Genomic DNA, 13,917 nt, shown 5'->3' with positions numbered 1-13,917 from the left:
AGCCAGAGGTGGAACATGATAACAATCGAGTCACTGTTTATCTGTGTGAGGACATGGTTCCCGTTCAAAATGTCGATAGAAAGGGCTTTAAAGAGATGGTCAAAACACTCGATCCCAGGTACGCGTTACCTGCCCGCACACACTTCAGCCAAATTGAGATGCCAAAACTATAGGGCAAGGTCCGCGAGCAAGTCGAGAAAGAAATCCATATTATTAAACATTAGTGTTTTTCAGAGAAAGAAGTAACTTGAGAAAATATTTAGCATTAATTTTCACCAGTATTTCACCCCTTCAGAAGCATTTATATCGAAATAAGGAGATACAATTAACATATCGTGATATAATACCGTTACGTCTATGCCTCAAATCATACCGTGATATACATTTTAGTCCATACCGTACAGCCCTAGGGTGAGCTGTCAATACATGTGAGTCTTATGTCGCAGTGAACATCCGTTCTAATGGGAAATGTAAAGAACGCCTACGACTCTATTTGTTTCCCTTTTGCGCCTCACAGCTTCGCGTTGACCTCAGTGACCGCAGCAGCATCAGGCCCGCAGTCAAATTTGCGTGGAGCAGCATGCAAACCTCCACATGACAGCTCTGAATCACCATGCAAAGAAGCCTTGTAGGCATATGCCCACAAGGTGGTCATTCCAAAGTGCTGCACCTGAATGCCACAAACGTGATCGGGTTGATGCTACACAGCAAATGGTAGTCAGCAGGAACACACACATACATTCTCTCTCTCTGTTTCTCTCTCTATGTTTCTCTCTCTCTCTCTCTCTCTCTCTCTCTCTCCCGATTTCGCTCCCTCCCTCTCTCACTTACAAAAATAGAACCCCATTCACACACGCACATCCACACACACAGTCTCTCTCTCTCTCTCTCTCGCTCTGTTTCTCTCTCTCTCGCTCTGTTTCTCTCGCTCTCTCTCTCTCTCACGCACTGTTTCTCTCTCTCTCTCTCTCTCTCTCTCTCTCTCCCTCTCTCTCGCTCTCTCTCTCTCTCACGCACTGTTTCTCTCTCTCTCTCTCTCTCCCTCTCTCTCGCTCTCTCTCTCTCTCACGCACTGTTTCTCTCTCTCTCTCTCTCTCTCTCTCTCCCTCTCTCTCTCTCTCTCTCTCTCTCTCTCTCTCTCTCTCTCTCTCTCTCTCTCTCTCTCTCTCTCTCTCTCTGTCTCTCTGACCTCCAGCTCTCCGTTCTCCGCGGCGTCGTGGAGCGGTGTCCCTCCCCAGCTGTCCGTGACGGTCTCCCCCCCGTGCAGCAGCAGCCAGCTCAGCACCTTAGCGTGGCCCCTGCTGGCCGCAAAGTGCATGGCCGTGGCCCCGTCCCCGTCGCGGTCCGACAGACCCACCTCCGTGAAGCTCACCTGGGGGGTACAGAGACACGGAACACGTTAGAAAATGTTCAACGTTGATTTAAAAAAATAATGCTATTTTCATAAATTGCATCATATATTGTCTAAATATAGCTTAAGTCTGTGTGTGTGTGTGTGTGTGTGTGTGTGTGTGTGTGTGTGTGTGTGTGTGTGTGTGTGTGTGTGTGTGTGTGTGTTTTTGTGTGTGTTTTTGTGTGTGTGTGTGTGTGTGTGTGTGTGTGTGTGTGTGTGTGTGTGTGTGTGTGTGTGTGTGTATTGGTACGTGTGTGTGCACTACACTTTGAGCTGTTCCAAAGTGTGAGTCTCTGTCCTACAGTACTCTGATGTGATGTGAACTACAGTCTGGGAGGTAAACTAATGACCTTTGATGTGATGGGAACTTCAGTTCGGGGTGTGAATTACAGATCTCTGATGTGATGTGAACTACAGATCTCTGATGCCAACGACACATCTCTTTCATGCTGGGAACTTCAGATCTCTGATAACAGATCTCTTTCCAGATGTGAACTATAGTGGTCTGACGTGATGTGAACTACAGATCTCTGATGCTGCTAACTACAAATCTCTCTCATGTTGTGAACTACAGATCTCTGATGCTAACTACAGATCTCTTTCATGTTGTGAACTACAGATCTCTTTCAGTATATGAGGTGAAGATCCGAACGTGAACTACAGATCTCTGACATTCCAAGATACCAGCCACACGATGACGGTGTTGTGGCCCATCTGGGCGGCGGCATGCAGCGGAGTCATGCCGTCATTGGCTCGGATGCTTGGCTCCGCCCCACAATCCTTCACCAGGTATTGGACGGCCTCCAGGTGGCCCTCCTGACAGGCCAGGTATAAGGGCGTGGCACCATTCTTGGTTTGGTAATTGACAACACTGCAGGAAGCAAGGTACAATACATTCCATCAAGCGAAAGGCTTTTATTTCGAAGCACCTTTCGGAGCAGGGTTTTTCAGTGGATACACTGATATTGCCCCAGAAACACCATTTCTTTCTAGCCACAAAATAATACATGCTTAAAATTACTACAATGTCATCAGGGTAAATACAAACAGCAGAATGGGGTTAGCGATGGGTTTCTTCTGGGTCCAAGACTCAACCCTCTCAACACAGTTCCATAACACAAAAAACACACTTACACACACAGACTTGTTGTAGAAATCAGAATACATTGCTCATTTGAAACCTTTGTCTATTATGATTGACGGCCAGACAGACAGACAGACAGTCCGGCTTTTTGTGGCTCTTACAAACCCAGCTAATTATCTCATCTCCCATTGGTCATCAAGATTTTAAGTCCCTCTCTCTCTAATGGAAGTCGTCCTCCCCGCCACTGAGAGGTCATTCCAACTAGTCCTAGGGCTTTCCTGTCACAGCAGGTCAACCATTCAGAAAACAACACACACACACACACACACACACACACACACACACACACACACACACACACACACACACACACACACACACACACACACACACACACACACACACACACACACACACACACACACACACACACACACACAGCCAGACACACATAGCCACACAGTTCTAAATCCCATAAACCCATGCTTTATTTGGACGGGAACAAGTGACCGACCACGTCTTCCAAGAGGATTAACACTCCAGCACTAGCTTCGGTTTACTACTGGGAAGAGAGAGAGGGAGAGAGAGAGAGAGAGAGAGAGAGGGGGAGGGAGGTGAGAGCGAGCGAGAGAGAGAGAGGGGGGCGGGGAGATGAGAACGAGTTTGAGAGAGTGAGCAAGAGAGATGAGAGAGAGTGAGAGAGAGAGCGAGAGTGGGAGAGGGAGAGATGGAACAGGGAAGGAGAGAGATTCAGAATAGAGAAAGGGAGAACAAGGGGTGGAGAAGGAAGAGCAGAGGTCACGGAGGTTAGCTCCAGACAAATGACCTTTAACCCCATAGGAAGAGACCTGTGGCTGAAGGCTCAAAGGGATTTAGGCTCACATTAGTACCAGTAACCAGTTCTACGCATGCTCTAAGTCAACTTCTGTAAGCTCCCTGGGTTTAAATCTTGTGATTTCCAATGTTGAGACTGCTGGCATCGGTAAGCAGTTTTCAGAGATCAGAGCGATGTTTCTAGAACAACTGAAAATAACACCAACGTCATTGTCTGTATGGAAACTGAAACCACCTGGCACAATATCAGCCAGAGTATTTGTAGTATGCAGTGTTTCACCAGAGATGGTGCTGTTTGAGCATTATGGGGTCTGACAGCAGACAGAAATCCCTCAACTAACAAGGACTTATTTGCAATTCTAAGTAATTCAATTCAGTTTTTATCATTTATTTTGTTTTGTCTACAGCAATTTGAATAGGACTTTAAACGTATTGAACTGTGACTGTAGGAAATGCACATAATTTATGTGAGAAATTACCTTTCCTAATTATGATAAAAAAAGGTATTACAAGCCGTTCTCAGATTTCCCGGCACTGAGGAAGTTGAACAACTAGTTGGAGGGTAGTTAAGGTAAGAACAACATGACAACAGGAACAATTTATTGATGTTAAATATTTCAATTTCTAAGAGGGGGGAAATAATCTGTAGTTCTGTCATCAGGACGTGGGCAGCAGGATTCATTATTCATGAGTGTAACCAAAGTGGGCTTGAGTTTACCTGCAACACAACCGTGTAATATGAAAAGTACGTATTAGATCCCACCTCAAACCCAGGGAACCAACGATAACAATAGCAAACCTGAACTTCTGATAGATATTTCTTTCTTTTTAAACACCTAGACGAAGATCGCACACTTAATACCTGAAACATAATTTTTTTAATTGAATACATGTGTTTACAAGACTCAGCTGGATTTTCTAGGCTCCAGAAGATCTTCATAGGAGAGGGAGAGGGGTGGATTTCAAAGGCAAGGACAATGAGGTCAGCCTTGCGTGGCCAGAACTTAAACGATACTCCAGTCACCTTGTCACTCAAAGACAGAAAATGGCCAATGCAGGAGACATGTTATATATATGTTTGTTTGTTCTGTCACGTAATTCATCTTAATGTATCAGCATAATGACTTCAAAGTGAACAGTAGGTTGTGCTCTGCCCTTAACCACTATGTGCATGGGTGCTAGGTAACAATTACCAGAATGTGCATGGGTACTAGGGAACCGAAGCTAATGTTCTCTTAATTAGGTTGTAAGTAAGTGAAGTTCAGGGTAATGGTTTTTCATGTCACATAAGAGCTCGCGGGATTCTCAATAGCTTTTCCTTCTCAATAATTCAAGAAGTTCTGAGAAGAAATATGCTTGAATTTCACCTGTTGCAAATTCCCGGGACATATTTTCGTGTGTCAAGTCGGGCTGTTGTTCCACGCTATCAATTAAAGATCTGTGTGGGAGTGTGGATGATGGCTGGTTTGAGCAGCATCACCTGGACCGAGTCAGACTGATGGGACTCTGGGGCTGAGTGAGGCTGCTTATTGAGCAATCAATGTGCACAGGGAATACCATCCATCTCCATACACACCTAGGGAGAGAGAGAGAGAGAGAGAGAGAGAGAGAGAGAGAGAGAGAGAGAGAGAGAGAGAGAGAGAGAGAGAGAGAGAGAGATCTCCTGCATGGCCACATGGAGCACCAGGTCATGCATCATCCTCTGCATAACTCCTGCGATAAACCGGTCTCAAGAAGACCACCCTACGTCCGTTGTCTGGAGGAGCCCGATGGAAGTAGGAAGTGTAATGGCAGCAAGCTAGGTGGTATGTATCAATGGACCTTGCTAATGCTACACTGTGTATTGCTTTGTCATGGTATTGAATGGTAATGGTTTAGTATGGCTATGGTAATGATCTGTTTTCGGCTATGGTATGGTAATATGTTATGTGTCAAGTGGTATCCAATGCTACAGTCCACAACAGAACTCAGATACTTGACATTAGCCAGAACCTTGAAAACAAAGACAGTCCACATCCATGGGGGGCAGAAGAGTGTAGTGGTCAAGGTGTTTGACTCCCAGCTAAAAGGCTATGGTTTCGAATCCCACTGTCTGCAGCCTACCAGAAGGCCTTGTGGAAAATTCCTGTATCCATGTGTATGAAAACTTTGCTCTGAATTAAAGTGTCTGCTCCGTGATAACAACATGTGAACAGCAATGAAGAAAGAGCCATGCGACGGATGAAGGCATTACGAGGCTGGCAAAGAACCACACAGGTCATGTTGATGTTGTGTCTGCGTGAGCCGTCGTCAGGAGAAAGGGGCCTTGTGGAAAGGCTTGGCCCAGAGATGAAAGGGATATAGTAGAGGTCCGTGGGGGTGAATGGGCTAATCTGAATCTTAAGACCGATTTCCCTGCATGACCTAACCAGTCCATCGCGTGGCAAGTGTGAGCCAGCCAACTCACTCTGTGGAATATTCCAGTGTGCGGCATCTATTCTCCTCGTAGCCCAATAAAGTCATTCAGGAATTAGCTGAACAGATCTTGATCTTGGCTGATTGATTACATAACCTGTCTGCAACCCCATGCCAAACACATGCATGCACTAACGCACACACACACACACACACACACACACAAACACACACACACACACACACACACACACATACTCCTCGACTCTACATCACTCTAGTCTAGTACAGTCATTAACGCAGCCTTTTGTTACTCCCGACCACTGCTATCGCTAAAGATACATTACACACAACCACACACTACACACAAAAACACACACTTAACACACGGACCACACACAGACACCCGCACCATACATACACAAGCACTACACACACACACACACACACACACACACACACACACACACACACACACACACACACACACACACCACACACACACACACACACACACACACACACACACACACACACAGACCACACACAGCCACCAACACAAATACACAGGTTGGTTTTGCGATAGTGGGCTGAATAGGGGAAAACAAATGAGTTGTGATCCGTTAATGAAACAACAAGCCCTATCTGGCAGAAACGCTTTAACATCTGTGTGGCCTCAACAGAAGCTTCTGGAAGCTTCCAGAAGACGGTGACACATCCAGCGAGGGAACCAGCTCGAATAGTTCCGTTGGATTAACGGCGGCGTTCGACTGGGGGCCACGGTGGTGGCTGCCCCTCCTCACACGAGAGTAGCTGTTGGCTGCCGCTGCAGAATGGAAGCCGTTTCCAGTTATGCAACACAGTTAGAGCTTTTTACTACAAGGAGGGCCTTGGAACCGTGTCAAACCATTCAGCGGAGGATGAAAACATTGCCCCGTTTACGTAATGATGCGTGTTTCTATTAATAGAAGCAAAATTAACAATAACATTATTGTCTCTTTTGCCGGGATGGGGTTCACACAGAAGCTTGATTGTTGGCTCTGTCAAACCGGATTGCCGTTTTGACAGAGCCACGATGTTCACTATTTTCAACCCTAAAACACAATATTCAAGCCTCCCTGTACAATATTTAGCTAGAAGCGTGATGAAGAATATCAAACCAATGAAACAACATCTCAAAGACGCTACATTTTTTTAAATGGCCATAATTGACGATGGTATCTACAGGGCTCATGCTGCCCATCTGAATGAGCGACGGACCAAAACAAAGGAGCACCCCACAGAGTCACAGCCTCATAAAACTAGGAACGCCACATCCGCGTCACTAGATGGCCGCCCGCCGCTATCTCTCAGCGGCCAAGTTGGACCTTAAAACCAAACTAACCGTACACACAAACTCCACAGCCAGTCGAACACAGCACTCCACAGCCCCCACCGTTTCCAAGGCCCTAATTGTTTCCTCTCATTACGCCTTATCGCTGGGTGCCGCTGCTGGGGTCACCGTGGCGACCGTGGTAAACAGCAGAGGTGAATGTGGTGCTGGTGAATGGGAAGGTGGGGGGCGGGGGGGGGGGGAGGAGGAGCCTTGTCCCCAAGAGGCCATTAAAGTTTCAGCAGTGGCGCACCTGTCCGGGGGGTCACACAATATGGAGAGCTGCTGCCGAAGGTGAAACACAACAGCCCGGGCTCCTTCGTGCTCTCTGCTACTCCGGAGCTCCGGGGTAGGGCTGGCACACAGAGACGCCAGCGGGGTTTGCATACCCTGATAGCAGGGTGGCACATTAGGCGCACATTACAAGGCTGCTGTTGTCTCTGTACTGATACAATGAGAGATAGCTGGATTTGCGGATGTTGTTTTAGTTCTCGCTGAATAGCTTGTTCTCTATCCTGGCCTGTCTTTCTTCCTCAATGCCTGACTGCCTGTCTGTCCGTCTGCCTGTCTTTCTGCCTCTATGCCTGCCTGCCTGACTGTGTGTATGCCTGCTGCCTGTCTTTCTTCCTCTATGCCTGACTGCCTGTCTGGCTGTCTGCCTGTCTTTCTTCCTCTATGCCTGTCTGTCTGTCCGTCTGCCTGTCTTTCTGCCTCTATGCCTGTCTGTCTGTATACCTGCCTGCCTGTCTTTCTTCCTCCATGCCTGTATGTCTGTCTCACTTTCATAACAGACAATCTTTTTAATACACACACAATGGCTATCGACGTGTGTTGCGTATGATGCTCAAGCATGTTGACACCGTTGAACTCGGTCAAATAAGACCAGGGCAATGTTCAATGTTAATATAGAATGCATTTGTGTGTAAAAATTTGGTTTTGCATGGAATGGGTTTCCAATCTGATATAGAAAAGTGACACAAAGAATGAGTTGAAGAAATGCTATTGCTATTGGTAAAGTCGTTCCCCAGCTGATCTGTTTCCCACAATGCACTGTAATATGCTTCCTTGTTTGGCTGGCAATGATTTATTTAATAAGTATGTTTTGGCGAAATTATTTTAATTAAGTTGCTTCTTATTTTTCAATCTTAAAGATATAAATGTTGTTGGAAATCATATGGATTCTCTAATGGATCCTTTGAGGTGTGCACAGTAAAACCATCACAAACTTTCCATCCCTGGAGAGACAAGAGGTATTGACTATCACTCCAATTTCTATTTGGCTTATCTGACAGCAACAGAGTTCTTCCTCTGTTCCCGCAACTATGGGATAGATACCATAGACACCATCTCTGTTTACTCAACAGATCTGATTGATCATTGCAAAACTTTGCGTGACGATTCACTCACTTCCTGATGCAAAACACATCTTCATGTAAAACCCTGGACTTATATGGCTCTTTCTTATATGGCCGACTTTATACCCAGTGCAGCTCAAAGAGAATCCTCAAAATCAATGTCAATGGGATTTGATGTGTTGAGTATATCACAAGTTGGATAAAACCAATATTAAAGACCGTGGAAGTCTGGGTGGTTTAACGCTCGGAGAAGGGGGTGTGGCTCTCAGACCTGATTAATAGACAGGTGAGATACAGCAGTCGGCAGGTGTTGACAATTACCAATCACCAAACCGTCGTAAAAGTCTCATGTTAACTTTGAAGAACCTCTGCACCTTCAGTACGGATATCAGTCTCATTAATTACAAATATTAATTCAAGGTGTATGTTTTTTCAAAATAAATGTCCCCCATAAAAGTAATCCGTCTTAAGTGACTGTATACAATAGACTAGAGCACCAGCAAGTCACTCCTGGTTGAGCTATGTTTTTTTATGTGTGCTCATATTGTGTGCTTTAAGTGTTGTGTGTGTCATCTGTCATTGGTCAAGCTAGGCTCTGCTTGACAAGGACTACTCAGGCTAATGCCAGTGCTACGCGGCATCACAATGCCATCAGAGCCCTTATGGTCTATGCTATCTCTACGAGGGACGGGTCCTCTGACAAAGCACTGATTAGCAGCTACATTCATCTGGAGGTAATCAGTGTGTGTGTGTGTGTGTGTGTGTGTGTGTGTGTGTGTGTGTGTGTGTGTGTGTGTGTGTGTGTGTGTGTGTGTGTGTGTGTGTGTGTGTGTGTGTGTGTGTGTGTGTGTGTGTGTGTAACCCTGAGTGGAAATCTGCTATTGAAAGCGACGGTGCAATTTGTGTGCACATCATCCCTTCCACACACACACGCAGGCAGGCACGCACGTACGCACGCACGCACGCACACACACACACACACACACGCACACACACACACTCACACATGCATTCTGGGTGTCGCAGCAAATTAGCAAAACAATTAAAAGACTAGCTAATAAAATCGTTTCTATGTGCCATTTGAAGAAAGCACTGTCTTATAGTAATATTTCTTCTAATAGAAGAAACATTGGCATGAAGTATTTCACAATAGTCAATAAAAACCACTCTCTAATAACATAATAATACCACATTGAACAATGCTTTCATATTTGATTCCCAAGTCATAAATTACTTGCAACCAAAAGTTGCTCCAGATAGATAGATAGATAGATAGATAGATAGATAGATAGATAGATAGATAGATAGATAGATAGATAGATAGATAGATAGATAGGGCCACCGACATGAGGTCCTTGAAGTCGCATTTGGCTGCTGGCTTTCAGTCTTTCGTGAGGGTAAAGAAACTTTAATAGTTTCGGAAAGATTATTCAAAAACCTTTGAAATTAGCCAAGCAAATAATGAGTTCAATTCTGTGCTACTGAACCCCAAGGGAAGGGAGGGATGTTCTCGAAATATTCCTGGATTTCCATATCATTTTCCATATCAATTAAATCACTTCATCAGTAGTCTGAAGTCACAAGTACAACTTTTCACTGGCGTATTTCCGGTACAAAATACTGTTCGGAAAAGACATTTGGGAACATATAGAATCACCATCCTATGATAATACACCGTCAAAGTTGAACCTAGCGTTGGACACCTTCAAGGAAGGTAAACAAAGGGTTTCATTGAACAAAGAACTAGTTCCCTGGCTCACACGCGGGCCGGTCCAGCAGCAGGGAGGGCTTACTTTGGGCTGTGTCCCAGCAGCAGTCGGAGGGACGGCAGGTCGCCCTTGGCAGCGGCGTAGTGAACAGGAAGGGCCCCCGAGTCTGTGGTGGCCCCGGGGTCCACCTCCCCGCTCTTGAGCAGCCAATCGCTGAGCTCGTGCTGACTAAAGCGAGATGTAAGGTGGAGGATTGTAGCTCCCGAGCTGTCCCTGTCCTGTGAGTCAACAACAACAACAACAACAATAACAGTTATCGTGGAGGACATTTGACAGGTGTTCCCACAAATGATGACAAACACCAACACAGGGCCAGTGTGCTGAACCTGAGTGGCTGGTGTGTTCTCGGTGGTTGCTCTATAGTTGGGTGTTGGTCTGTCTGTGTGCAAGCACCTCTCCACATAATAGGACTACACTGAACCTTCAATTCACAGAAACGGGGATGCCTTTTGTAATGAGGGAAACCGAATTTGCCAAAGCACCGTGCACTTCACTTAAGTATCTTAACAACAATTACGATAGCCTCAGAGAGCCAAAACAGCTCTTGTCCGTCCGCGATTCAAGACAATGAGATTCATGGGAAATGTAATCTTTACTGTCTGAGATCATTTTCTTCATATGGGTTGAACATATTGTCCTTGACACAAATCAGTCTAATTTGCTGTAAGACTGCTGAGAGTTAATGTTCAGAATGAATGCACATGATGAGGGTAATAAACACACTCAATAAAGATGCTCCCACAGCCTATATTCACATAGGTATACAGAGCTCTTTATGGCCCTTCATAAATGGTCATGTGAACCCTTTAACCTGGAATACAGAGCAAGCATATCATAATGAGAGTGAGAGTATATAGTTTGATATGCAATTATCGTGATTTTTCATCAATGTTATTGGTTATAAAAATAACAGTGGTTATAACAATTTATGTTATTTGTAAGAACAGCTACAGCGCTTATTACAGTTCCATAACATAACAGTGGATTTCTAACAGTAAGCTAGGCCTAATAAATCATTAGTTAGAAATCCACTGTTATAGCTAACTTATTCCCACACATTCCCTAACACTGATCCAACAGCTGGCCTCATGTAACTCATGTGACATGACTTTTTATATATGTTACAGAGAGAGTAATTCCTGAAAGACACAGGGTTAAAGGGTTGATGCTAGTATGCCCTTATATCATGTCCTCGCAGTCCTGCAAAGCCCACAAAAAGAACATCAGTTATGAACACTGGTCTATTTCACTTTCCTGAACATGACGTTACACTGCCTGAGCATCTTTTGTCCATCAATGAGAAAAGCATTTTAGGAAGTGGAAATTAGTGTGCTGTGCATTTTAATTCAAACGTTAGTGTTTGCTTGGGGAATGAAATTGGCAATGATAGATCCAACTAGTCAATCTAGTGAATTAACACCTACCAATTATATCTAAAGATAAAGGCAACGGTCTGAGTTTATGTTTTTACGGGTGAACCTCCACACTCTCACCTCGGGTCGACAGCCCCCCTGGGTCAGCAGCCACTGTAAACACGCCAGGTTGCCCGTGGCCGCTGCGTCGTGCGCCGGACTGGCGCCATTGTTGGCCACAGTGTTCCCCGACAAGCCAGCCTCTTCCACCAAGAAACGCAGACATGTCAGCTTCCCGGCCCGGGCGGCGTGGTGCACGGGGGACGCTCCGAGGACATCCTTCACGTCGTCGTTCAGTTCATTGGTTCCTAAAAGCCCCTTCAGGACTTGCACGTCGCCCTGCCTTGCCGCGAGAAGCGTGTTCTCCGCCATAATTATAACTTCTGTGTTAACACAACCCGTAGTTCATCTTGCAAAATGAATATCCATTGTAATGTATTTGAACGCTATGCTTCGTTTTTCCCGTTAGTTCAAGTCTGCAGGAAGACACCATTCCCACCCGAAGAGGGCGAGTCTTCAGGTAAGGTGATCTAGGTTGTCCAGTAGGGAACGCATCTTTCATTCCCAAAGCTTCGTCTTCGCCCAACACTATCCCGATTACTGCTTGCTGCAATATTTAACCGATACATATCTGATCGAATCCAATCATTCAGGACATCTTCGGTCTACCTATGTTCGCGGGGATGTGACCTGGACTCACCTACCGTCGATTTAGATATGCTGCTGCTCACCTGTCGCTTTGGTTTTCTAATGCTGTTTTCACAATTAAAAAAAAGCTCAAAGGTGTTTGTTTGGTTTTATAAAAGATTATTGCTCCATATCTCTCCCTCCCAGCTGGCGACATGGGACTCACCACTTGTTGAATAATCCATGAGTGGAGGATCGCTTCAGCCTGTTACAAGTGCTGCTGCGTTTTATCCGCTCAGGACTTAAAGGGCCAGTGTGCCAATTAAACTCATTCACAGTGAGCTGAATTTGTTCTGCTTGTTTGGATGGTTGGCCGATTCTCACAGAGAGCTATATGTTATATCATGGTAATATCATGTTCATGCTCATTGTATAGGTCTGATGGTCTGGAATACCATGACACTGATTAAAGCAGCCTAACCTGTGGGAGAATAGGCCAAAATTAGAGATAATTTATATGAATATATATGATCTAATCATGAATACTAATACTGCAATAGTACATGGCTTTAGTTCGTGCAGGGTGTCTACTATCCTATAGCTCAAATGCGAGCCCTTGAGCTCGGTAAGCCTATGTGCCTATATTTTGACGATGTATTTATTGCAATACATGATATGACCAAACGGTGGCAGAGAAGCATTGTGTTAGTCCAGGTAACACTACAATTGAACAGGTGTTTTGAAAGTTTAACAGGTGTAGGTGCAGACTACTTTTTTCAGTAGTCTGCAAGGCCCTGCAATACTGTAAGCTTATTTACCGACTATAGTCTACGTCAGGGGTGCCCAACCTTTTTTGACCCAAGATCTACTTTTCAAGTAGCCAACCTCCCGAGATCTACCAGCAAACCTACCTTCAAGCGGGGAGGGGGGGGGGGGGGGGGTAGAGAACAATTGTTGACGGGGGGGGGGGGGGGGGGTAGAGAACAATTGTTGACGGGGGGGGGGGGGGGGGGGGGGGGGGGGGGGGGGGGGGGGGGGGGGGGGGGGCTTGTATCGTGAACCTACGGACTTCAGTGGGGGTTTCATTCCGTCTGCGCACGGCACCTTCTCAACGATAATCAATAATCTTCCTCCCACTCAGGGTGAAAATGGTAGGTCTTAGCTTGTTTCCCCTCAGCCATGCCAACGTTTAGGAGTGTGTAACTACTGTTGACGGCTTTCAACTGCTGTTAACAGCACATGCGCTACCGCACGTATATGTCCCGCGCAAATTTAATTTTATTTAAAAAAATAAAAAAAAAAATTTTTTTTTTTTTTTTTTTTTCTTCACCCCTCGCGATCGACTTGGGATCTGTCGGCGATCTACTGGTAGACCGCGGTCTACGTGTATTCAGAAGGGGATTATTATATTTTAAATTATAATTATACTGAATCAACTTTGCTAGCCTGCAGTGATCCAGTACCGTTCAATATCATAGCATGATCTATATTATATAACCTGGCCTTGATGCAGTACACTTCAATATAATAACATGGTCTATATAATCTGGTTGTGATTCATAGAGATAGATATTTATTACATGCATTATTATAGGCCTACCTATGCACTGTTCAATATAACATGTAACCTGGCGGTGCTTCATAATTAGCAGCAGCCAAGATAACACTCTGATCACA

General features: G+C 45.2%; 1 protein-coding gene across 1 annotated transcript in view; it reads right to left on the bottom strand.

Moving 5' to 3' along the window:
• The window catches only part of LOC130386628 (espin-like), an 18,009-nt gene extending 5,530 nt beyond the window's left edge, over nucleotides 1-12,479 (bottom strand). Inside the window, exons 1-4 of the mRNA XM_056595677.1 lie at nucleotides 11,695-12,479; nucleotides 10,226-10,419; nucleotides 2,078-2,264; nucleotides 1,190-1,372 (exon numbers count right to left, since the gene is read on the bottom strand). Of these exons, the coding sequence (XP_056451652.1) occupies nucleotides 1,190-1,372; nucleotides 2,078-2,264; nucleotides 10,226-10,419; nucleotides 11,695-11,985 (855 nt within the window). The 5' untranslated portion in view covers nucleotides 11,986-12,479. The remainder of the gene's footprint in view (nucleotides 1-1,189; nucleotides 1,373-2,077; nucleotides 2,265-10,225; nucleotides 10,420-11,694) is intronic.
• Between the last annotated feature and the right edge of the window lie 1,438 nt (nucleotides 12,480-13,917).

This window comes from Gadus chalcogrammus, chromosome 1 (genome assembly GCF_026213295.1).
Source record: "Gadus chalcogrammus isolate NIFS_2021 chromosome 1, NIFS_Gcha_1.0, whole genome shotgun sequence".
NCBI classification, from domain to species: domain Eukaryota; kingdom Metazoa; phylum Chordata; class Actinopteri; order Gadiformes; family Gadidae; genus Gadus; species Gadus chalcogrammus.
Note: the sequence above shows the minus strand (reverse complement) of the source record. Positions and strands in the feature narration are given on the sequence as shown.